The sequence below is a fragment of the Parasteatoda tepidariorum genome, chromosome 10 (genome assembly GCF_043381705.1).
Source record: "Parasteatoda tepidariorum isolate YZ-2023 chromosome 10, CAS_Ptep_4.0, whole genome shotgun sequence".
Lineage (NCBI taxonomy): Eukaryota > Metazoa > Arthropoda > Arachnida > Araneae > Theridiidae > Parasteatoda > Parasteatoda tepidariorum.
In genome coordinates, this window is record NC_092213.1 from 76615079 (window position 1) to 76642584 (window position 27506).

A 27506-nucleotide genomic window follows, 5' to 3' on the forward strand; every position below is an offset into this window, starting at 1 on the left:
ATTTTTTGATGACCCAGAAAATCATTACAAAAACAGGTGCAAGACATTTTTGAGCTTTCATTACTAACATTCTTCATTGACTTTGAGTCAGTCGATAACAAAGTTTTTATGTAAACTATTCAAACCGCTTTTTCTTTGGATGTTACAGCGCAATAAATAAAAAAATCTTCTATTCTCTATGAAGAAAGAATAACAGGACCACTCAGTCTATACCTAGAATGTCTTGGATATAATCTATGGTTAAAAGAATTGTAATTATTTGGATTGCTAATCACTTTTGAGAATTTAGAGAATGTAATTGCAACACCATTTAGAAATCTGGGTTTCCCATATAATTGTAACCTTACAAAATTTCATTTTGAAAGATTCAAGCAAAGGTTTGGAAGGTTCAAAATTTCATTTTGAAAAGTTTTCTGGGGGTATGTTATTCAGCAAAAATGACTTTGAACCAGTGTAATGCTATGTTCAGTACGAAGCATTACACTTGAACTAAAAACTTTAAATAAATTGAATAACACAAATTGTTAAATTATTCCACATCTTGAAAAGCTGTATGTTTGTAAGAATTACAAACCGGAATGTAATTCTAAAGGCTAAAGAACAATTCAGAACAGTATTCTCGATAATGTTCAATAGTTATGTTTGTAATAATTTTATGAAAAATGCAAAGCTCGTGAAGGAAAATTTCAAAATATTGAAAAATCATTGATAGGCTGTTTAAAGTTAATTAGCAATATATAAAGATGCCTTTTGAAAAAATTTAAAAATATTTTTATTCTTTAATTTATTATAATAAATAATACTTTTATTTTAGACTTATAAAAAACTGCATATAAATCAGTTTCATAATTCTGTTAAAGGTATAGCATGCTTTTGTTAATATAAACCCAGTATTTATGAAATATAAAAAATATTTGAACTAATTTTATGCAATCATGATATAGCGACCTTACTCAAAAATGTTTGTTTTCGTTTGGACAACACGGGTCGTCGTATCGGGGGGTTTACTGTATATATTATCACATAAAACTTAAGTAAACTAAAGACCATTCAATGTATAAGAAATTGATGGATGTGTAGGATTATCATTAATTATTGTCTATTTATTATTTTAATTGAATAATGCATGTTTTGTTTGTTTACCTTAAAAATCTGTTATCCGGGAAAATCTATTTTCTGGACTAGCCAAGTATGGGACTTTCCATGGAATATGTTATTTCATTGTGTGTTTTTTGCCTTTTAAAAATTTAATAAATATTATTTCCTTAACTAAAAATAAAAAACGCACAAACTATTTTCTATTTCGATGTTTTATTGGTGCTTTATATTTCTAAAGTGTCTAAAGAAATACTCTGTAAAACAATGATAATTTTCCTTTTAAATTTGAAGTTCAAATTCTTAAAGCATAATTATGCTAAAGAAATGTGTTAAATGATATTAGCAGTTATTAATGGTAAGAGGAAAATATAGACTGCTGATGATTGTATGTGACATCACAAGAATGCAATTATTGTAAAAATTCCAATTGTTGTCAAGTTTTCATTTTCTATTTGATATAGATATAAGCTATCTACAAATATAACAACTGAGTTACTATTTCAATATACTAGCTTTTGGTATGCTTTAGAATGCAGCTTAATTTATAAATTAGTTTGATCTTCATCATAACAATAAAAAATCATTTGTTTGAAACGTTTAAGAATGTTACTCAGGCACAATTGTTATTACAAAATTTAATTTTTTTGTAATAACTTAACTAACTAGATGCAATATTTTGAATAATGATATTAATATTTTACATCTAGATTTTGGTAGTTTTTAAAAACTTAACACAATTTTTATCTTTTTCTGAAACTTTATTTAAATCAATAACTTAATAAAGTATAATGTATAGCAGTATTTAAGTTTTTTTTTAAACTATTATTGTTCATTTTATTTAGTTAACATTTTGAAATGAGTTGTTTTTGTTGATATAATAATTTTTTTTATTATGTTTCTTTTCTTGTTAAACATATGTGTGGGTTAAATACATCCATCCATTTTTTTACATATTTTGGTTGTGATTTAATTTTTTTATATATAAAATTTATTTTTATAATTTTATTCAGTTTTATAGTGAAAACTGTGATGTATTCAAAGTAATGAATTTGTATTATGAATTTTTAGAAGCAAGGTGTCCATTTTTATGTTTGAAATCTCATAAAGCACATTTTGCATGTCTCATACTATCGTATCAGCACAATATTGTGTGCTATTGAACTAACAATTATTTATTGTGTGTTACTGAACTAATCAAAAAGTTGCCATAAATACTGAGAAAGAAATTGATGCCAAATTTTTTTATGCCAGTATGATTTAATTATTGCTTAGATATTTTCTTGTTGGTGTTGGATATTTATTCATGCATTATTTTTTTAATATGTCAGTTTTAATCAATGTGTTTTCATGTAAATCTTGAAAGAGAAAAAGCAATTCATTTTTTTTATTGTGAAAATATTACTATTTTAGTTGCTATTTGTTATTTTTAATGAACTTTTTGCATTTATGCTGGTTTTCCAGTTTAGACATATCTGTGTAGTAAAAACTGAGAATATTAGAAGTAATAAAGTTTTTAATCAGTCAAATTGTTTGCTTCATTCTAGAAATAACGTTTTTATTTTAACTTCATTTTTAAATCATTAGATAATTTATACTTTTCTTTTCAATGAAGAGCTCATTTACCTGAAACTCTTGCTTTAGACATTAAGGCAGTGGTCGGAACTCCTGGGCAATGAATTAAATGGTACCAGGTCGTCCAAGGATCATTAAATAGTTTAATTTCATTTACTGTGGGATATTTTTCTCGTGTTTGTATGACTTTCCATGGACGAGAGGTTAAATGGGAGCTGTGAAACGTCACCTAAAGCCTTACCAAAAACATGCAGGTAATTGCATTTTATTTTGAAGGCACATTTAAATACAATTAGGCTAAAATTATTAAATTAAAACTATGTAAGCAATCAACGTTCCTTCCGCATGTCACAGTAAAATTATCAAATGTTGACCTAACCACAGCGATAAAAATGCTAGGGAGTACTGCATTAAAATATCAGACTAGATTTGATACAATATTTTTTTTTAAATAGCCTTTACGAAATTTGTAATATTAATTTTGGTAATCATAGGTACTAATATTATAAACCTCTAGTCTATTTTTAAATTATAACTTTGAGGGTAAATTTGAGCACAAACGTTAGAATTTTTTTGTATCATACTAACAACAAATCGTAATGCATAAACACAAAAAAAAAATATCTTTTTTTTCCCCTATCAATAATATGGTTAGCTGTGTTTTGAATTAAAATCTTCAATTAAATGCAACTATATATATTTTCATTATTAAATTTTTAAAAGAAAAAGTCTAAACAAGAATGTTTATAGCTAGATAAAAATAATAAAACCATGCTAAGAATTTAGCTTTTAGTTCAAAATATAGCTAACAGTATGAAATATCTACATACGAAAATTTTTTTACAAAATCAATGTCCTTCTGAAAATGCATTACGTATGCAGACTCGGGCAACCTTTTGGCACACATTGAATATAGCTAGTTACAATTCTTTCGTTGTCACCTAAATTTGTCAAAATTTATTTGAGAATCTCAGATTTTTTTAAAAATTATTCAATAAAGTCTAACGTTCTTTGAAGAGGCTGATTTTTTTTGTTTTTTGTTTTTCAGTAATGGTAACAAACTTTCCTCAAACGGTGTTTGCATATTATAAAGCTCTGTAAATATGTAATTTTCAAAATAATACTAAAATAATTAAAAATCCTAACACTCATCTCAATTTAAAGATATTTAGAAAGCTAATAAAGAGATGTTCTAATAAAAAATTACCTGTTTTTATCAACTGTAAGTATGGGGTTCCATAGTGGTTGCATTTAGTAGTAACTAATGTAGCTTATTTCTAGTGTCAAGGAATAAAATTTTCAAGAAATAAAATTTTTTATTCTTTGTCACAATTATTTTAAAATCAAACATTTTTCTATGTATAAAAAACAACTATTGTAAAAAATTATTTACAGACTTGGTTTGTTACACAGCTCATAGAATTATCTGATTATTTTATAACAATACAACTCTTACACTCAAACTGATTATATATTACAAAACACATACACTTAATGTCAATTTCATGTCTGATAAATAATCCAGTGCTGAACCTAGAATGCAGATTCCACTGATAGACAAGTTTGTAAACGGTTTTAGACCTATCTTTGCAGAAGTGTTGAAAAAGAACTCACCAGTTATTAATTACCATAAAAAAGGACTTGGGAGGCTTTCGTTTGCAAGTGATTCTTTTCATTTGATAGCCTATAGAGAAAAATTGAAAACCATTAGACATCTGTAAATCTTTTATGCAGATTAACCCCATAGCACACATTTTTTTAGAAACAAACTGGCAATAAAACATTTTTATAAAACGCACTTAAGAACATTTTTCTGGCAGAAATATACAAAATCAATCGAAATTTTGTGTGTTCTTTTGTTTTTTGGTTTAAGGCTACATTTTATTTTAGAATAAACAAATGTTACAACTTACAATCCTATGTAAATGATAAATACAAATACAATGGTTACTAGTAGTCAGAATTGGGTTTTTGACATGACACGTCAAAAAGTGTGAGGAACTGTCAAAAACCTGGGGCAAACTTCTTTTGTGACATTGGGAACATTTTATTAGATACTAAATCATGCTTGCACAATTTATATATATCATACTATAATCATGACTTATATTATATATCACATATAAAAAATATTGCTAAAATTATTAAAATAATTAATGGTTTTCTTCAAATGGTAATCTTAATACTTTAAGACCCATATTGTAACCATTCAGTTTATATTACAGGTAATAACGATGAGTGTTGTTAATTATTATCAATCTAAATAATAATTTTATTTCTTTTATATTATATTTAAAGCAAGTTTTCTACATAAAGTAAAATTAGAATGTTCGCAAAAAATGTCTGATCTCGATGTTATTAACTATATTCAAGGGAGCAGAATATGTCAGTCTGTGCGAACAAGGCTTTGGAGGAAATTCAGACAGTAATGGGAAAATTTTTGGTCTGAAAAAATTCCAAAAATTTTTTTTTATTAAAAAATGTTTTGCTTTTTGCAAAACTTTTTCTTGTTAAAAAACATTTATCAATTTGTGTATTGATTAGTTTAAATTCCTTAAATTAATAAGTGGCAGCTTAAATTTAATTTAATTAATTAATACTATTTCAATTTTTTTTTTAGATTTCTATTATCTTATAACACAACAAATCAATTATGATTTTTTTTCGTACATAAACTTTTATTTTCGAAAAATGTTTTGAAAAAAAAAAAAAAAATTTAAATTTTGGGAAAATTTTGTTACAAAAAGAAACTTTGTTCATAGGCTATATTTGGCTCTGAAAATTTTCTGCCTTCTTGCTTATGTGTACAATAATATTCTCAATATTCGTGAACTAATATTAATTAGATTAACATATTATTAGTTCACTGATTTATTAGTGAACTAATAATATGTTAATCTAATTAATATTGGTGATTAATTAGTGAACTAGTACGTCTATTTTCTAGACTATGCAGCTCAGCATCAATTGAAAGAATAGTTTGAAATTTTGGTCTAATTCACACAAAACTGAAAAATTAACTTAAAGTACAGAAAGTACATATATATATATATATATATATATATTAGGGAAAGGATAATTTAAATGGGGGGGGAATTAAAATTGATTTTGCATATAATGAATAAGCTGGTTGTTTTTGTATACTTATTTTCAATAATTTAACAAACTAAGATTGGATAAATTTGTATTTTACACATTTTTATTTATAATTATTTAATATATTTTTTACCAAAATTTGGGGGTTTTAACTAAAAGAGAGTTTAATATCAAAATAATTCAAGAACATAATTAATTGATTACTTGTAATGTTATATGTATGTTTATTTATGAATACTTCTTATTTATAATGCCAACAATTATCCTTGCACTAAAATATTGGGTTTCCATACTTGCGAAAAACTATGTCAAAAAGGGTTTTTTGACATGACGTATAAAATCATAGTTAAAACTGTCAATTGTCAAAAACTTGCCAACCCTGCTAGTAGTAGTTGATTTCCCTATTTTAGTAGCCCAATAAACAGTGTGCAAAGTCAAGCAGTTTACGGTTAGACAATTTCACGAAGAACAACGCATACCCTCTGTCTCTTCTCAAGCTAATCAAAAACATCAACCACCTGTTGACTGATCACCGCCAATGATGCGAGACTTCGGTGATCTAGAGGGAACAGTGTCTTACACTATGGGAGATAACAGTAACTTGTTATTGCAGATTCTCGGGTGACACTATCTATTAACCCTTTGGTGCAGCAGAGACACTGGTGATTCTATCACATATTTTTATCTGATGCTCTAATTACAAGCAAAAGTATATTTTTGTATTTTTTCAATTATAAAAAACAGTCGAATAGATACTAAAAAAAGTCTGTTACATTATCGAAATTATGTCTGTACTAAAATATAAAATCCAAAGAAAAGCAGTTAGAATTTTTTTTTTCATTCATATTAAAAAATTTACCAATAATTGACTTTGTAAGTAAAAGAAATTTAAATGATGAATAATTGTTTCTCTTAGATCCAAATAACTGCAAATTTGAAAAATTATAGTTTGGACAATTTTACCATTAAGGCAGAAAAAGACACCAGTCATGCTATATTTCATAATTATTAAAATGCTTAATATAAAATATTTCACTTATTTTGACCTAAATTAAAACAAAAAAAATAACAAAAGTATGAAAAATATGTTTAATAAAAATTCTGCATCAAAGGGTTAATCAGACTTATTGAAATTTGTGATAAAGTAATGCTCAATTTAATTAAGTAAAAACTGAATTTCACACAAGGGATCTTTTGAGCAGAGAGTAATTTGAAAATATATTATATTTATTTAATTTGAGAGTATATCGTCAAATATATCATTTAAAAAAAATAATCTTTCTGAGAAACCGAGCAAAATAAAAGAAACTTTTATACATAATTTATTTGGTTTTGCACATCTAACTTGCGTAACAAAATAATAAAAAAAAGTACTTTTTTCCTTATTAGCAGTGGAAATTTATACTGATTCTGCATTTTGTGATAAAAGCACAAAATTGTTATTGTTATTATATGACATGAATATGATTTTTAGATATTTTATTGGAACACAACGTATTTCATATCAAAGGGTTACACATAGGAGGAGCAAGAAGGAGTTTAAAAAAGAAAAAATGTGCTTTAAAATATTCATCTAGACAAGGCTTGGTTTTCAATGTATTCTTTTACACTGAATCAAATTCCAAGATGATAGGGTTAATTATAGTTAATAAGTTACTTAAGTTTTATGCTAACCATTATTCGTCCGAAATTAATATTCTACGTTCAGCAGTATAGGCTAAATACCAAATATTTGTATGTTGCATTTCTAATTTAGAAGTAGCAATTGTTATTTATTTTTTAAAATTTAAATTTTTTAATTATAATTTTACAGTGTTGAGCATAATCTTGTATATCTTTACAATTTAAAAACTCCTTGAAAAAGTTTTTTTTTGCAATAACGGACCCTATTTGCACAAATTCATAAAAGCGGACCCTGGTTGAAAGAATGTGAGTAATTTTTTCACAATTTCACGAAAAACGGACCTTTCACAAAATGTCTGGACAGACCCCTGCCTATTTAATTAAGGAATTAATATTTGAAAAAACTGTATTAACATCAATTGTCATCCACTACAAGTTTTAAAAAAAAACGTATTTGAAGTTGAGTGGATGAATAAAAAGTATTTTATTAAGGATTGTGAATTTGAAGAAGATATAGGGAGAGTGTGAACTAAAAATAAGAATTGAAAAACAGTTTTGTACATAAACCTATTTAAAAATCTTACATTATTGTCTAGGCAAATGAGAAATCACACCATATATTTTTTTAAAAAAAACATTTGACACATACAGGTTATTAGTGATGTAACGAATAGGGATGTAGCCGAATACCGAATATTCGGTGGCCGAATACTTACTTTTTAAAAATTTCTCTTTGATTGTAATTTTGCAATTAAAGTAATTTTCAAATTTTAAATTAAAAATGAAATAAATATTAACAAAATTGCTTTTTTAATCTTTGTATATTTAAGAAAATTTTAACAACTTGATTTATTTTTTGTAATAATTTAAATATCTTGCTGCCAATAACAAGGCAATATGGCTTTTATAAATCTAAATAATTAATAATAGCATATTTTAGTTATACTTGTAATTTATATGCTATTTTATTTAAAATAAGAACTCATTAATACTGTTAAATGTATTCTTTACTTTCTTTTTTGTCAGAAAAATTATTAAAACCCAGAAAATTAAGCTTGTTAAGTAGCTTGTTTCTCTAAGTATCAAGATATCCATTAAATGGATAATTAATGTTTTACATTTATAATAAATAATTATATAATCATATATTTCTAGTGCATATTATTGATAAATAGATATTATTAAGGGAATAACAAATACATTTTAATTGCTGATTCAAATAGTATTCACACTTCTATTTAACAAACTATATATATTTGCATTTAATGTAAAAGATTCCAATGCTTGTTTAAATACATATGATGATAAATTTGCAACAATAAAACGTTTTTATTTATGTAACATTATTAAATACACTTCTTAAGTATTATGCAACTTAAATTGAGTAAATGTTAGATTTTCTAATAATTAATGCAGTGAAATGTAACTCTGCAATATTCATGATTAAATATATTTAAACGCACATTTAAAAAAATATCTTTCTTTATTATTATGAATTTATTCAGCCAAATATCTAATAATATTCATATTCAGCCGAATAACTTCAGTATTCGGCTAGGCCGAATACCGAATATTCGTTACATCCCTACAGGTTATTCATATTATAAAAGGTAACCAAATAGAAATATACTTTATCTGATCTCAGTAACTTCTCGGTACAATCTCAGTAACTTCTTGGTATCAATTATGATGTAAATAGAGTAAATATTCCAAATATAGTTTGAAATGATAAAAATCCTAAGAAAATTGTTGACATGATAAGATCAATCCTCAAAACATAAGTCTGCCACCAAAGAAAATAAGAAGCTCCACAGGAGACAGGCACAGTTAATAGTAATGATATAACAACCGATAATAATCGTTCCGTTAAGTTTCCTTTTTTACCAAGAAAAATTCTGATGCTTTCAATACCAAAAAGTAAAATTAATAAAGATGCTTCTGAAAAAAAGTTGCCATTAGGATAAACGAAATAAATTTTCTTGAATATCAACAAAGCAACTTGGGCAAAAACATACAAAAGAAAATACCACCATCCAAAAACTAAAAAAATCTGGTACGGTAATGATGAAAATGGTTTGGTAAAAGAATCTTTTGTAAAAGAAGTCATTTGTAATGTAACTTAAAAAATTATCAAGTATTTACTCGCAATTTTTGTATAAACATAAGAAAGATAATGACTTCTTGTGAGTCGAATAACGTTGCTATAGAAACAGTAAATTGAGTTGAGTTGACACTAATCATATTTTATTAAAATGTTTTAAAGGATCATTTTCTTTGCATACCGTTCGCGCACCTCCGATTGCCATCAGCGGTGCGAGGGAGAATGAGAATGTAAATGGGTGAGCTGCTACAAAAATTTCACTAATCAGGTTCTTTTTTATGTGAATGGTGATTGTATGTGCTTTAATTACGTGCAGGAAGAAAATCACGATCTCCTCTGTTTCTTGCGACGAAAAAAAATTTAAAATTTAATCTGCCAAAAGTTCTGATGAGGGCAAAAACAAACCGTCTTAAACGCTCTAATTTCTTATTGTTTTCAAAAAGTCACTAAATTAAACTTTTACAATACAATGTTAGATATTTTCTTCCCTTCATGATATGAAATAGGAGTTTCTATCCCTGTTTAGATCCTCAGAATCCTAGGCAGGATTTCCGTATCGTGATCTGCGATTAAATAATTGCATACTTGGCAGCGGCACCGCGAGGAACTCAAAAGAAACATCACAGATATAAGATCTCTTTTAGCTACCTCTAAGCAAACCTCTTCATGTTTTATTTTTACATTGAAAGTTTAAAATCCATTAGTTGTTTTAGCGATTACAGTTAGCGTGACAGAGCCCGGTACAGAAATATCCCCACACCCTTAAATAGAAAATTTAAAATTAGCGTAATTAAAAAAATATTTACTTGTTTGCTCGGAAAATTAAAACTATTCCCTTGACTGCGAGGAAAACATTTACATACTAGGAAAAAATCGTATGATCATTGTGCTCCATAAAACTAAATTACAGAAAAGTGATAAACGACAGAGACATAATTTACAGAAAAGTGGTTTTTACGGACAAAATTATGTTTCTTTTGGTGAGAAACCTTATTCAAACTGTGGATGCGAAATATCTTAAACAAAAATCATAGAAGCAAAGTTCTTAAATTAATCCAATAACTTCCTACAATTAATATTCACACTGAAATTAAGTTTAAGCTATTACTTAATTTTTCATTCTTCAGAACAACCTAATTCGTACAGTATGTGCAACAAAACATTCACACATAAAGATAGTTTAAATAAACATTATCTTAAACCTTATTTATGTAGTATGTGTGATAAATCTTTCAGGCGGAAAGATACTTTAAATAAACATTTGCTTATCCATGCTGGAATAAAGCCTTATTCGTGTAGTGTGTGTGATAAGTCTTTCAGGCTGAAAATTATTTTAGATAAACACTTTCTTATCCATACTGGTGAAAAGCCTTATTCATGCAGTGTGTGTGATAAATCTTTCAGGCAGAAAATCATTTTAGATAAACACATTCTTGTTCACACTGGAGAGAAGCCTTATTTATGCAGTGTTTGTGATAAATCTTTCAGACAGAAAAGCATTTTAGATAAACATTTTCTTGTTCATACTGGAGAAAAGCCTTATTTATGCAGTTTGTGTGGTAAAACTTTTACAAAGAAATTTAATTTAGATAAACACTCTCTTATTCATAGTGGAGAAAAACTTTATTCGTGCAGTGTGTGTAATAAAACATTCTTATGGAAAAATCACTTGAAAGAACACCTTCTTGTTCATAGCGGAGAAAAATCTTTTTCATGTGGTGTGTGTGATAAACCTTTCAGTTCTAAAAGAAGTTTAAATAGACACTCTCTTCTTCATACTGGAGAAAAGCCTTATTCATGCAGTTTGTGTGATCAATCTTTCAGACGGAAAGATACTTTAAATAAGCATTTGCTTGTTCATACTGGAGAAAAGCCTTATTCATGCAGTTTGTGTGATAAATTTTTCAGACAAAAAAGTATTTTAGATCAGCACTTTCTTGTTCATACAAGAAGAAAGCGTTTTTCATGCAGTTTGTGTGATAAAACTTTTGCAAATAAATCTAATTTAACGAAGCATTCTCTTATCCATACTGAAAAATAGCCTTGTACCTGCAGTGTATGCAATAAATGTTTTTGACATAGATATTGCCCCCATGGCAGAATCACACGACATTGTCACAGAACCTTACAGAGTTCTTCAGAAAGATTTTTCTTTTCTACAGAAATTTACATGTAATATTTTAACATTTAGATAATCACTCTTTGACACGCTCAATTTACACCAATAGTATCATAAATCGATGTAATGTTCCAATTGTATTTTCGGCAGTTTATTGATTTTCACATGGATTTTAAATATCCTGATATATTTCAAACAATATGGAAAATTCAAATCGTGCTTTTGAGTATATACTTTTTAAGGCAGTAACTGTAGCCAATTTTTGGCATTTATTGCTATTAATTTTTCCATAGTTTTTCAATCTGATATTTTTTATACAATATTATTCATTACAACAACCTAATCTCAAAACGAAACATGCATTTGAGAAGTCCGATTCACGCGATTTCGTGGTCTATCTTTTCTCGGCAATTACTACTACGGATTTCCTGATTTTTTTATTATGTGATTACTGATTATTTACAAAATGCGAAGAAGGAAATAATTTGCGTTATATCCCTAAACAAAATGTGAGAATATCACCTATAATATTAGAATAAAAAATTATTACACGTTCAATTAAATAAAAATATATAGTTTTTCTTTAAAAAATAATTTTTTGCATAAACTTTTGTTATTTTAAATTAGTAACATATATGTTTGTTATTATTAAAAATATCTTGCAGAAAGATATTAGTGCTGGAGAGTTTTGTCGCAGATAGCTCGAAAAAATTCTGCTACAGGGATGTTTGATAAATCTTTGAGACATAAAAAGAGTTTGAATAAATATTCTCTTGTTCATAATTGAAAAAAAAAACCTTATTCATGCACTGTAAGTATTAAAATGTTCACTTAAAAATCTGATTTAAATAGACAATTTTTGCGCATACTGGAGAGGAACTTTATTACTTTAGTGATAGTGAAAGTTCACATGGAAATCCAATTTAAAAATACACTCATTCATGTTTGAGAAATACCTTATTCATGTAATGTTGTAATGAATGTGATAAAAATTTCACTTGAAAAAGTAGCTTAATTGAATATTACTTGATTAATAGCAAAAAATCTTTCTCAGGGAGTGTTTGTGGTGAATATTTCAGTCTTAAAATCAGTTTAGTTAGGCATTATCTTTTACATGCAGGAGAAAAGCCTTATTCATGCTGTATGTACAATAAATGTTTCAGACATAAAAGCACTGACGCAGGTAAAGGAGGTTAAGACGCCTATTCCCAATTATAAATATCGATTTTTAATGTTTCCTTTAACTATAAAAATTTTTTGCTTCTTTTTACAATTAAATAACTCGTAAAATTATTTTGCTACACCAAAAAAAAAGCCATTATTATTTTGTTTTTCTTCTTAATTTCAAAAATATGCCCTGCTACATTTTCTCCCACAAAAGTTATATATTCCTATTCCCAATTATAAATATCAATTTTTAAAGTTTTTTACATATCCTAGCCACACCTTATGTGAGAAACCTTGATAATTTTTTCTATGTTAAGCTTTAATTTTCAATAATATTTTTATTTTTTTTTATCTGTAACAGCTATCATTTGTTATTTTTAAAGAAGTTGAACTTCATTTATGCAGGTTCTCCTATTTAGACTAGCTGTATAATAAAATCTGAGCATATTATATAGAATAAAATTTTTAGTCAGCCAAGTTGTCTTTTTTTTTTCAAGAAAGATATGTCTTTATTTCAATTTCGTTTTTAAATATTACATTTTTAAAATAAGTCATTTAAAAAAAATTATAAAATTTTAATTTTTCTGGCCAAACTCAAAAATCTTGAAAATTTCTTGAGTGAAATCATTAATGACGCATTTCAAAAAATTTATATCTTTATAAATTTCAATCATTGATGTAATCACATTTATTATTCTACCAGAAAAAATTTTTATAAAAGAAAGAGATGCCATTCTGATATTTTATGATGCCATTCTGATGCTTGTTCTGATATTTTAAATGAAAAATACAAGAATTTTTATACATAAATTTGATCGATGATTTCTTGAAACTTCTGTACCTTAGATTTCCGAAAATTTCTGGATCAGGTTTAGCGAAAAATCCAGACTTTTTCCGGAGCACAATCATCTCTGCTTTAAGGACTCAGTAAAGGAATGATGCCATTAGTCTCACTGATGCCCAGTCTCAAAAATGATTCATCATTGTACAATCATCCAGAGAGATACATGTCTCTCCCCCAGTTGGCAGAATTGCAGTGACATTGTTGCCACGCTTTTACAGAAAGATTTTTCATTTGGGTGGGGGAAAATTTTGGTTTTCCTTTCTGCATTATTTGTCGAAAAATGTTTTTTTTTTCAAAGATTTATTTCTTGTGCATCAGAGAGAAAAGAAATAATCGTGGTTTTTCTATTCTTAGTTTGGATTTTAGAAAAAAAACTGTAATGATGAGCTTCAGCTAGAATTTCAAATTAAAAATATTAAATAAAAAATTCAGAAATCACGAAAGTTTAAAAGATAGTTCATTCTAGAAATGTTCTTTCTTTCATTTTTTTTTCTTTGAAGAGCATCATCCATAAAGAATATCTTTCATAAAGAGTATCCTTCTTTCATTTTTTTTCTTATTTGAGTATCTATTTTTTAAAGAGTCCTATTCGTGTGATTTCGTCTTTATTTTATTTTGTGTCGTAAATCTTTATTTTGGTGTTACTGCACGGATTTTATGAATTTTAATTTTTGTAATGATTTACAAAATTTGAAAGAGGAAATAATTAGTTCCTTTTTTCCGCCTACAAAATGCGAGAAAGCACCTATATATATATTGAAAAAAGTCAATTTTAGCAAATTCCCCCCCCCCCCATCATTTCAATTGAAAAAAAAAATTATAGGCATATCCTCTAAATTACGAATAAGGGTTTCTCATGATTACAACAAAGCGCTTTCCATCATTATAATGAGTAAATTATCAAAGGTCGGCCAAATTTGCAGAACCCCTTTTAAAAATATCAACAAACCTAGAAAAAGAGTTATAATTCCAGAAAGCATGTGACCTTATGTCAGAATTTTCTTTATATTGTCACGAAAATTTTTACTCTGAAAACCTTTTTTCAATAAAGAAAAATTATTGTAGTTTCAAGCCTTTCATTCTAAAAGGATTAAAAATTATTTTTAAAGCTTTTTTTTAAAAAAAAAAAGTATTGTCTCTTAGGATTTAACTATCATCACACGAGCGATGGGATTGATCACATTGTCCATTGAAATTTCATGATAAGGTGGATTTCAGCTGAGCATACGAGACGTTGCTAAAAGAAACTTTATAATTAGATAGACTTAATTTTCACATAAGACTATCTTTGTTCAAGAATTTTTCCATACTAAGACAACCTCAATTTAAGATTTTCATATCAAAGGCTGTATTCCAAGGTTTTGTATTAGGGTAATGTGCGTAGAATAGAGCAGATTGTCACAGATCTCGTTTTAAGGTTAGAAGGTTTACACGTAAATCGAACAAAAAATCATTTTAGGTTTACATTAAAAGGTTTTTCCTGAGTGAAAATAAACCTTATTTTGCTATCTGGCTGTGTTCTACTTGGCTTCGTGCCTATCTTTGTGTTTAGTAAGAAATATAGTGAAGAATATAGAATGTGTCACTTAAGAAAACTGATACTTGACAGGCTTGGCTTACTCGAAATAAAATGAAAAGAAAGTTGCTAATGTAAACAAATGCAACGTTTCAACAAAGAATCATTATCAAGGTACCCACATTACGTGATTTGCAGGTATCCCATCAAACACGAGCAAGTGCTTAAAAATAAATTTGTAAGTAAAAATAAGATTTGTAAGTAAGATTTAATAATAAGATTTGTAAGTAAAAATAACGGTTCTTGAAAATTAACGAGTAAAAAACAACTTTTTTTGAAATTAAAAGTTATGTTTTGGAAGTAAAAAGAACAGTTGATGCAAATTAAAGAGCAAAAAAAGCAAAATTTTAACATTTAAGTAAATAAATTATTCTAAGTTATAAGAATTAAGTATTCTAACCAAAATGAACAGTTTCTTGAAAATTAACGAGTGAAATGAAATAATCATAATATTAAAATAATGAGTAAAAAAAAATGAGTTCTAAATTAAGACTATATTTTTGAGTAAAAAGAACAGCTCTTAGTTATCACTTTTATGCAAAATGAATAGTTATTGAAAATAAATGAAAAAATTAAGTGCAAGTACTTAAAATTAGCACAGTGACTTTTAAGTAAAAAGTAGAAATCTTGAGGTTCGTGATTACCGGGATCGATTTAGCAAAAAGCGAATAATCCAATCCAAGTATCAGAGAATTTTTAAAATGATTATTAGAAGGATCGTCAATAAATTAATTCTCTTAGAATAAATGTTTAGTTTCATTTGAAATCAGTGAAACACTTTAATTACAAATGTTAAGTTCTGTTTCAAAAAAATTAAACCAAATTAAAATTCTAAACCAAATATTAATTTTCAGATTGTTTCTTACCTTTAGTATGGAATGATTTTAATTGGAAACTTGCATTTCAAGAAGAAGACGAAAATCACAGATACCCACACACATGACCTATGACGTCAACGTAGATCGTTTATAAATAAAATGGCTAATTAACTAGAAGTTCGTTAAATACAGATCCAGCAGCGCTCTATATTTAGAACATAACTTGGCATTGGGGCTCTGTCTTTCTCATCACTCATACCAATGGTAACACTTTATATGCTTTCACCATTAGAGTGTGTTGAAGTACGTCAGTTTCTCTCTTGCTTTTCAAATAGATTAAAAACTTTTAAGTCAGGATAACTATATAGAACTGAAAAGTATATTGAACATAGCTCTAAAAGAATGCGTCAACGAAATTTTAAAAAATATTTGAGACAGTTAAATGCCAAAAAGTTAAGAAGAGGGAAAATATCGAAGCACACTCCGATTCAACGAAAAAGAGGAAGAGAGGGTTAAGACATGGATCCGGTCTTCTCCCCAGGTGGCGCGTTGAAATCGCAAACAATCTTTATACGTAATTGAAAAGCGAGCTATAAGCAAAATACTGCAGAGAGCTCTAAAAATGCACAATAGCCGCCATTATTTAAAAACTTTCTGATTGGTAACCATGGATTCTAGACTCCATGTTGGTAACTTTCTGAATGAGAGTGCTAAGTAAAAAGCAAATTTTCATAAATTAATTAATGACTTTATCTTCTTCGTACTGAAAGAAAATCTTATTAATACGTAAAGAAAAAATAAGGAAACAATATCATCTACATAATAAAAGTAGGGTGAGTATTCATGCCTGGTATATAATTCAATATGTTAAAATAAAAAATACCAAGTTTAAGAGTTTTTTTAAGCATTTAAAAGTTGACAATTATTCTGCCACAAATCACGTTACGGAAATCCCCCCAGTTTATTATATATATTCACTCTAAGAATTATGTTTCTATAGGAATTATGATATAAGACCTTTTTGGGGGGTTCTTCCAAATCAAATCATATAAAGTTTTTCAAAAATGGTACCTTTCTATCTCAGGTTTTGACAGGGTTGCCACTCTACAGGGACAACTCAGAAAACCTGGAAAATGCAGGGAATTTAAAAACCACCTAAACAACAAGGAATGTGCTGGGAACTTCTTATTTTCATCTTTTAAAAACAGAGTAATTACACAAAGTGCATTTTATGGGATATTTAAGGATATTTCAACTATATTAAACTAGTTCATTTTTGTAACATTATTTGTTTTAAGTATGTTTAGCTGTTCCTTTTTTCCTTAAGTTTTTCCAGCAATTATAAATAGTATAGTTACTAGTCTAATACAGCTCATACAATTGCACAGTGATTGTGTTTTTCCTCTTTATATATTCTGTATAACATGTACAAGGAAAACACACTGAATTTTTTTTATAGATTTGAGTGGCAACCCCGTTTGAGGTATATTTGTCCAACTAAAAGATTTTTAATGTTGATCTCAAAAATATCAATATTCAAATTAGTAAAAAGTTTTAAAAGTTATAAGTATTTATAATTTTGCTAAAAGAGATTGTTTGCTGCGATTCTGATTTCAAGGCTCTGTCCAGACATTTTGTAAAAGGTCCGTTTTTGTAAAATTGTGAAAAAATTACTCATAATTTGGGAATATGAAATAAACGTTAAGTCACATTCTTTCAACCAGGGTCCGCTTTTGTGAATTTGTGCAAATAGGGTGCGTTACTGCAAAAAAACTTTTTCAAGGAGCTTTTAAATTTTAAAGACATACAAGATTATGCTCAAAACTGTAAAATTATAATAAAAAAAATTAAATTTTAAAAAATAATGTGCAATTGCTGATACTAAATTAGAGATGCAACATACAAATATTTGGTTTTTAGCCTATACTGCTGAATGCAGAATATTCATTTCGAATAAATAAAAGAAGAAGCGTCTGACGAAGACAAAACTTAGTTCGTTTACATCTGTCTTTCTCCCCCCACCCCCTTGGAGCATCTTATACTTATCTTTTACTTATTTTCTCGAAATGTCCAAGAAGGGCGCATTTATTGGAATCCGAGAACAGGCAGGGTGAGCTGATCTCCAAAAAATACTTAGGGAAAAAAATGAACAGGACCTGGTCCAAACCGTACTACTGTGAATCAGTGTTTTCATTACAGAAAAAAAAAATGAGAGAGAATTTCTCACCCTTTCTCAAAAACAGGGTGCGATCTCAAAAAGTTAAGAGAGATTTCTAAAAATTAAAAAAACACGAATAGACTTTTAAAAAAATATTTCTTTAATTGTAATACATTTTTAACATCTTCTAATTTTTAAAGCATTGAATATTTTTGCTGCATCATCATATGGAAAACGTTTTATATCTACTTTTTCATCAGCTTTTCTCATTAGGTTGCTCAAATGTTTATCAGTCTTTTGTATACGATATTTTGTCTTAATCCGGTTTTCAGTGCTTAATGACCTTGCTACAGATGCTGGACAATTCGGAATCACTATGTAAATTTGCAGCATTGAAAAAAATTTAAACGTCTTACATGAAGAAATCTTACCTTCGGTGAACACGTGGTTGCAGAGAAATGTGTTCTGAAAGATGTTCTGTCTTTCGGGGGGGGGGGCAATTGTCAGGGGTCTGTTTAGAAGAAATTTGGGTCCGTTAACGGACCCTTCACAAAATATCTTTTCATAAAACCGGACCCTTCACAAAATATTATAACTTAAAAACGGACCCTTCACAAAATAATTTATCTTTTAATCGGACGTTTCACAAATTCGTTTATCTTCATTTCGTTTTGTTAATCAATAAACCCTTCCCAGGAAGGGGGGGGGGAGAAAGACAAATGTAAACGAACTAAATTTTGTCCTCGGCAAACGCTTCTTCCTTTATTCGTCCGAAATGAATATTCTGCGTTCAGCTGTATAGGCTAAATACCAAATATTTGTATGTTGCATCGCTAATTTAGTAGCTGCAATTGCTGTTTATTTTTTAAAATTTAATTTTTTTAATTATGATTTTACAGTGTTGAGCATAATCTTGTATGTCTTTATAATTTAAAAACTCTTTGAAAAAGTTTTTTTGCTATAACGGACCCTATTTGCACAAATTCACAAAAGAGGACCCTGGTTGAAAGAATGTGACTTTACGTTTATTTTATATTCACAAATTACGAGTAATTTTTTTCACAATTTTTACGAAAACGAACCTTTCACAAAATGTCTGGACAGACCCCTGATTGTGTTCTGCTGTTCGCACCGGTTCTGAACAATACTGGTAAGTAGGGAAGCTAGATAACAAGGATCGATGTTGGAAATATTGAAAGATCAAGGAAGAAAAGTGAAACGGATTTTATTCAAAATGGCAGAAGAAGAATTTTTTTCCAAGATTCGCGCATTTTGAAATTGATTAATAGAGAGTGCGATCTTCTTGCGTTAATAATTTTTTAATGCGAGAAAAGAAAAAATAAGCGAGGTTCTCACGCTGTAGTGAAAACACTGGGTCAACCTGCCCGGGTTTTATTGAAAAACCCCGGGGAAAATTAGTTTTTTTCATTTATGGCTCATGAACTTAAAAATTTTACTGTGAAAATATTTTTATTTATTAAATAGTGTCGTATAAGCTTAAAAATAGAGATAAATCCAAAAAATTAAGTAAAATATGTATAATAAAATTAAAATATGTTTAAATAATGCACTATCACTAATACATGATGGAATCTTTATTGTTAAATACACAAAATTTCACAATTTTTAATTGAAGCACTATAATATATATATATATATATATATATATATAATCAGTAAATACTAAAACTTCATTTGACTTTTATCTTTAATAAAATTGAACTGGAATAAATATTTAATGGTCTTCCATGTTTTTATAATACGATTAATAGAAAGTGAAATTAAAATTACGTATAATTATAAGGAGTATCGGTTACTTGTCCCATTTTTCATATATTTAACCTTAGAAAAAAGACTGCATTCTTAGATAAATTTTACTTTTATAATTTCTAAAAACAAATTAATCTTAAAATTATAAAAAAGCATGTATAAAAGGTTTTATTTAAAGTTCGAAAGTTATTTTTTTAAAACTAGTAAATAAAACTTTTAATTTGTTAATTGTTGTTTAATGTATCCCTAAATAGAAATTTTTTCTTTCTTTTGTTTTCAATTTTTTTTAACATGATTAAAGGAAACAAAATAAATTATATTGAAATGAAATAATATTTAAAAAATAATATTTAAAAAATCTTAAAAGTAATATTTTAATTTTTAACTGTTTTTAATGGTGATAATTCACCAAATAGTTAAAAATTGTCAGCAGATGTCAAGAGTTAACTTTAAAAAAAAGTCAATTTATTATTATTATCATACAGCAGAGTGTCTACATTTCTCTCTTAGATGGTGATACACTTTTACGAGTTTTGTAGCTTTATCTATTCCTAATCTATTTCGTAGTTTACTGCACACCAAATTGTCAGTTGAAAAGTGTCTTTTGATAGAGACAGGGGATACTGGTGCTGAGTGTAAAGAAAAAAGGATTGGCAGAAATTTTGTGGAAGCTTGGATTTTTTTTTTTGCCATAACTTTCCACTTTTTTTTTTTGATGAAAACTGTTGATCAACAGTGTCAACATCATTGATTTTGGAAAGTATTCACGATTGGAAATTTTGGATACCATAACATGTGGCAGAAATTCTGGATGATGCTTAGAAAGACAGTTTTTTGCTATTTGCTCTTGTTCATCATTTAAAAACTGTCCCCTTGTTTCGGGATCCAGGATACATAGGCTAATAAAAGAGGTGGCTGAACAGCCTGATGGAATCTTTTTACAAAATGTTTATGGGGTTCTAATTCATCCCACGATAGTAAGTTAATTTATATTTCAACAGCTTCTGAAATTAAATTTTTTCTGACTGAAGCTTTTTTAAAGCTTCAGAAACAATTGATGTCTGCTTTTCCAAATTGATAATTTATTGGTAAAGCCCAACATTATTTAATATTTTTGACACATTATATTCTTCATTTTGATGTTCAAGAGCAATATCTTCATATTTATGGTAATTATTGGCATAAGTTTTTACATGGTCACAATATGAACTTTTAGTAATTGGGGCATCAAGCAGTTTTTTCATCTGCCCATCCATGTGCTTGATGCACATTTCTTAAATATTTGTAACTTCCACGCTGTGTCCAGTGATAGTATTAGGAGATACTTCTTTTTCAACCTAATTTCAAAAAACCAATTTGTGAATTTTTTCAAGGTGGGCCCACCCAATAAAGCCCGGGCGGGTTTTTTCAAAGTGGGTTGGCGAACCCTGGTATATATACATTACTGAAATTTGATCTGGACTAGGATACTACTATATCACCAGTGATCCCTCGCAGTAGCAATCAGAGTAAATGAATGGTGGGCTATTTTTGCCTTCATCTGTGTTTTTGTTACAAAGTAGCATATTGCAGCATAATTATAACCTTGTTCATTTTTGTATTGTAATTTTTCATTTAAATTCACTTAACCTTTTTAAAGCAAATCTTATAAAAGCATGTAAAAAGAATAGGGGAAATGTGAATGGGCTAGTAATATAACTTTTTAGATACTGGTCTTTCTAATTAGTGGCAAATTTTTTTATATTTTATACAGTAGAGCGCCGATTATCCGAACTGCTCGGGACCGAACATGGTTCGGATAATGAAAAGTTCGGATAATTGGAAAACTGTTTAAAACCTAGTGTACATGATTATTATTTATGCACTAACTTTCCATCGCACCTTTTGTAGGCTTAGGACTGGTAGTACTATCTAAAATAGCTTTGGCGTGTTTAAAAGTTTTTTTTTCTTCAATTTTTAAATATTTTTAATTAACTTTTTTTTAAACTTTTTTTTTCATTTTCAATTATTTTTATCATATTTCAGTTTTTTATAATTTTTTTGGTCAATTACTGATTTTACCACATTTTTCATTATTTTCCATTGAAAATGAAATCCAGCAAAGATTTCGTTTCAAAGAAGATGCGTTTTTTTAGCAGCCATATATCCCTTATTCTTTTTAAATAAACTGGATCAGCATCATTTTGACGTTCTAGCCAATTCATTGCAATATCTAATGAATCGCATGCTTCTATCTTGAACTTGATCACTTACTTCTTCATCTTCGTCTGTGGAGTTCCGATTTTCGTTCAAAATCAACAATTTCATCATTTTCATCCGAAAGATCTACTAGTTCAGAAACTTCAGTTTTTTTGTTAAGAATTTTATTCCAAGATTTATTATTCCAAGCACTGTAATCACTAATCATTAAACATAAGTGACAACTACCCATTTCCCAATTATAAAACTTCAGCACTTATCTATTCATAAACTCTTTCTGCATTCCAACCATTGTAGACTATCAAAATGAAGCTCGCATTCTTGGAAGTTAATTTTCAGTTGTAAAGGGGTAGGTAGGTATAACTGTATCACCATACATGTATGTATGGCTGCTCTAAGAAAACTACTAAAAAAGTTGTAAATTAAATATGGTCTTCGGATGTAAGGGATATTATTTATTCTTCTTAATTTAGAAAAATTGTCAAGATCTTAAAAAATAGTCTAAACTTTAAAAAAAAAGAAAGAAAGAAACGAATTCAGGCATAGTTCGGATAATTGGACGTTCGGATAATAAGGGTTCGGATAATCGGCGCTCTACTGTATATATTTACTGAGCTTAAACTGTTCAATTTTTCTTTGTCCATAGACAGAATTTTATTATATTGATTGACATGATTTAAATATTTTACTTTCATAGTTATAATAGAATATATGCAATGAAGTTAATGAAAAACTTTTTCTCTTTTCTCCCCCAAAGGTTGCGATTTGAATTGGGAGGCATTGCTCTTGAGTTTCATAGCACTTGAAGATTGTAGCCAAGAAAAGGTGATCTTAAAATTTGTTTCCACCACCCACGTGAATGAAGACATTTTTATTTATCTAATCAGACTATGATAATTCTCCATGGTATTTTAAATGCAATAATTCCTTGGTGTTCTTTATTAATACCATTGTATAACTTTCATCTATTTGTAATAACTTTACTTCTGTTCTTTGCTTCCACAGCCTTTTAATAGATAGGCTGGTAATATTAGAAACTAACAGTAACTCCATAACCCATTCTACAGAGAAACATTCTTGTGAAGTTATAATTGTAGTTATTAAAAAAAAATCAATTTTTAATTAAACACAAATCAGTTTTAATTTTTTAAAAATTGCTGTATAAATCTCTTTAAAAAGATAATTTATCTATACACTGGTTAATACAGTGTGGGATTATATAGAATATAAATTTTTAATTAGACAGTGACTTGCTTTGGTCTAGGGTTTATGCTATTAAGAAAGCTTACATTTCTGGAAATAAGAGTTCTACACAAAAAGGTCAAGTTACTTGATACATTCATATTCATACTAATGTGTAGTACTTGTAATAAATGTTTTTCACAGAATAATTATCTGAATGGGCACAATCTTATTCATACAGGGGAAAATACGTATTTTTGTTGTGCATATGTTATAAAAGCTTTTTGTTACAGTCGTGTTCATCCTGGTGAGAAACCTTTTTAAATAGTTTATGTTAAAGTTTTTCAATTACGGAAAATTTAACGGTACACTATCTTACCCATACTGTTAAAAAAATCTTATTCATATTGTTTAAGCAATAAAAGTTTTTCTCAAATGAGTAATTCGACAGAGTACAGTCGTGTGCAATCTGGTGAAAAACTTTATTCATGCCGTATTTGTAATAAAGATTTTGTACAAAAGGTTGAACTTACTCAACATTTTCTATTTCATACTGGAGAGAAACCTTATTCTTGTAGCATATGTAATAAGAGTTTTACAAGAACTAGCAGACTGTCTATGCACAGTCGTGTTCATACGGGTAAGAAACCTTATTCTTGTAGTATATGTGGTAAGAGTTTTTCAAGGAAGGATAAATTGACCGAGCACAGTTTTGTTCATTCTAGTGTGAAGCCTTTTTCTTGTAGTTTGTGTAAAACAAGTTTTTCGAAAAGAAGTAGCCTAACTGTGCACGCTCGTGTTCATACTGGTGAGAAACCTTATTCTTGTAGTATATGTAATAAAAGTTTTTCACAGAGTAATCTGACGGAACACCATCGTATTCATACTGGTGAGAAACATTATTCTTGTAGTATATGTAATAAAAGTTTTTCACAGAGGAGTAATCTGTCGGAACACCATCGTATTCATACTGGAGAGAAACATTATTCTTGTAGTATATGTAATAAAAGTTTTTCAAGGAAGGGTAATCTCATAAAACACTATCGTATTCATACTGGTGAAAAACCTTATTCTTGTAGTACGTGTAATAAAAGTTTCTCAGAGAAGAGTACTCTGAGGAAACACCATCTTATTCATACTGATGAGAAATCTTATTCTTGTAGTACATGTAATAAAAGTTTTTCAGAGAAGAGTGATCTGACAAAACACCATCGTATTCATACTTGTGAGAAACCTTATTCTTGTAGTACATGTAATAAAAGTTTTTCACAGAAGAGTACTCTGACAAAACACCATCGTGTTCATACTGGTGAGAAACCTTATTCTTGTAGTATATGTAATAAAAGTTTTTCACAGAAGAGTGATCTGACAGAACACTATCGTATTCATACTGGTGAAAAACCTTATTCTTGTAGTATATGTAATAAAAGTTTTTCACGTAAGAGTAATCTGACAAAACACCATCGTATTCATACTGGTGAGAAACATTATTCTTGTAGTATATGTTACAAAAGTTTTTCACAGAAGAGTGATCTGACAGAACACTATCGTATTCATACTGGTGAAAAACCTTATTCTTGTAGTATATGTAATAAAAGTTTTTCACGTAAAAGTAATCTGACCGAACACCATCGTATTCATACTGGTGAAAAACCTTATTCTTGTAGTATATGTAATAAAAGTTTCTCACAGAAGAGTACTCTGACAAAACACCATCGTATTCATACTGGTGAAAAACCTTATTCTTGTAGTATATGTAATAAAAGTTTTTCACATAAGAGTAATTTCACGAAACACCATTGTATTCATACTGGTGAAAAATCTTGTTTTTGTAGTACATGTAATAAAAGTTTTTCACAGAAGAGTGATCTGACAAGACACCATTGTATTCATACTGGTGAGAAACCATATTTTTGTAGTATATGCAACAAGAGTTTTTCAAGGAAGGATAAATGGACCGAGCACAGTCTTGTTCATGCTAGAGAAAAACTTTTTTCTTGTAATCTATAAGAATTTTTTTTAAGAAGGACTAGTCTGACTGTGCACAGTTGTCTGCATACTGATGAGTAATTTATTCTTGTAGCATTTAAAATATGAGTTTTTCAACAAAGAGTCAGCTGACAAAGGGTTTTTCATACTGTGGAGAAATTTTATTCTTGTAATAAATATAATAATAGTTTTTCCCAGATAATTATTCTGATTGTGCCCAAGCATGTTCATATTGGTGAGAAACCGTATTCTTGTATGCATAAAGAGCTCTTCAAAAAAAAAAAAAAAAAAATAATCTTAACTAAAAAGAGTCACTCTCACATTGGTGGGAAAATTTTATCTTGTAACTTTGGTAATAAAATTTTTCCTTACCCTAATAACTCTCCGAATTTTCGTTCATTCTTTGAGTAACTTTATTTATTGCAATTAGTTATAATAATTTTTTATTTTTTTTACAGTATAATGGTTCAGCCGTTTAAAGTTATTTTAATTTAGAAACCTCATTCTTGTACTCTTAGTATTTTTGATTGACACAACCATCTACAGAAGGCATCAATATCATGTTCTAAGCTTTTGAGAAATGGTTTAAAAAAGCTTATAGCAATAATCATTGAAAAATAGAAATAACTATGTACAGTGTTCTCTGATATGCAAATACAGATTTATTGCATAATTAGTTGAGCAGCAATAACAACGCCCATAAATTACATCACCTAACTGTACCGAACCATTTTTTTAAAATTAAATTTTGAGATAGAACTCTCATACTTTATGAATCATTCTCCTCAAAGCCAACAAAGTTTTTATTTATAATTTACCCTTTCAGAGTAAACTTTGTCTTCAACTATGAACTTCAGGTAAAGTTTATACTGTAAATGTAGGTGAAATCTGTGTTTTGTGAGAAATAAATTGTATATGCAAATATTATACAGTGAACTCTCACTACTACGATATCCGATACAACAACTCTCTCTATTACAATAATGTTTCGTGGTCTCGACGAAATTGCGTATGAATTATTTTTATCCATCTCTCAATATCACGATAATCTCTGAAGCAATAGACCCCTGTAAAACTATTTTTCTTCTTCAAATTTCAACCTTATTTTCCCCATTTATTATTGGTTTTTAATTATATCAACTTATTTTATCACATTTTGATATTTTTGTCTAACAGGAGAAGTCTCACTGCTGATTATGTGCTTATCGAATTTCTTTTCACCATAGTTATCAGGGGTCTGTTTAGAAGAAATTTGGGTCCGTTAACGGACCCTTCACAAAATAATTTATCTCTTAATCGGACCCTTCACAAATTTGTTTATCTTCATTATTGTTTTGTTAATAGAATAAACCCTTCCCAGGAAGGGGGGGAGAAAGACAGGTGAAAACGAACTAAATTTTGTCTTCGGCAGACACTTCTTCCTTTATTCGTCCGAAATGAATATTCTACGTTCAGCAGTATTGGCTAAATACCAAATATTTGTATGTTGCATCGCTAATTTAGTAGCTACAATTGCTGTTTATTTTTTACAAATAAATTTTTTTTATTATAATTTTACAGTGTTGAGCACAATCTTGTATCTCTTTACAATTTAAAAACTCCTTGAAAAAGTTTTTTGCAATAACAGGACCCTATTTGTTACAAATTCACAAAAGCAGGACCCTGGTTGAAAGAATGTGACTTAGCGTTTATTTTATATTCACAAATTACGAGTAATTTTTTTCACAATTTTACAAAAACGGACCTTTCACAAAATGTCTGGACAGATCCCTGATAGTGAATGGCTTTTGTATTCCAATTTCAATACCCCATCCTCCATGTACATAGACCACCCCAAGACTTTCCATTCTTAGAATTGCCTTCCTTATCTCTTAAGAAGTCACAGGTGTAACATTTCTATCTGATTTCATTTTTAACCATAATTACCACTCTGCAAACTAAATTTTAATATAATATATAAATATATTTATTGTTAATACATACATAACATTAAAATTTAAAAAAAATCTTATTGTGTCCCCAAAGTATGCAGGCCCTAGATATAATAATATATCCCTCTACAGCAATATATTTATTTGGTCCCCAAAATATTGTTGTAGCGAGGTTTTACTGTATTTGAATCTTAATGGCTACTTACAATTAACACTGATTATATGATTTTCCAGATTTGTTTTTAAAAAATATAACTTTCATT

At 28.3% G+C, this 27506-nt stretch overlaps 2 protein-coding genes and 1 long non-coding RNA gene across 3 annotated transcripts; 2 read left to right on the plus strand and 1 right to left on the minus strand.

Moving 5' to 3' along the window:
• Positions 1–3966: 3966 nt before the first annotated feature.
• On the minus strand, positions 3967–9695 carry LOC139426716 (uncharacterized). The gene is made up of 2 exons (XR_011637934.1): positions 9020–9695; positions 3967–4354 (listed from the first exon to the last, which is right to left on the minus strand). It is a non-coding gene; the product is annotated as an uncharacterized lncRNA (long non-coding RNA).
• Positions 9696–9845: 150 nt separating this feature from the next.
• On the plus strand, positions 9846–13253 carry LOC107439190 (zinc finger protein 93-like). Its single transcript, XM_021146768.3, has one exon. It carries the CDS (start codon positions 10638–10640, stop codon positions 11529–11531), a length of 894 nt encoding a protein of 297 aa, XP_021002427.2. The 5' UTR covers positions 9846–10637; the 3' UTR covers positions 11532–13253.
• A 3173-nt stretch (positions 13254–16426) lies between these two features.
• LOC110283177 (zinc finger protein 271-like) lies at positions 16427–25692 on the plus strand. The gene is made up of 2 exons (XM_043046293.2): positions 16427–16847; positions 22899–25692. The coding sequence occupies exon 2, from the start codon at positions 23759–23761 to the stop codon at positions 25331–25333; it is 1575 nt and encodes a 524-aa protein (XP_042902227.1). The 5' UTR covers positions 16427–16847; positions 22899–23758; the 3' UTR covers positions 25334–25692.
• Positions 25693–27506: the final 1814 nt, after the last annotated feature.

What these genes read in the sequence shown, in the direction of transcription:
- LOC107439190 (XM_021146768.3), top strand. Translation starts at nt 10,638, where the DNA reads ATGTGCAACAAAACATTCACACATAAAGATAGTTTAAATAAACATTAT.
- LOC110283177 (XM_043046293.2), top strand. Translation starts at nt 23,759, where the DNA reads ATGAGTAATTCGACAGAGTACAGTCGTGTGCAATCTGGTGAAAAACTT.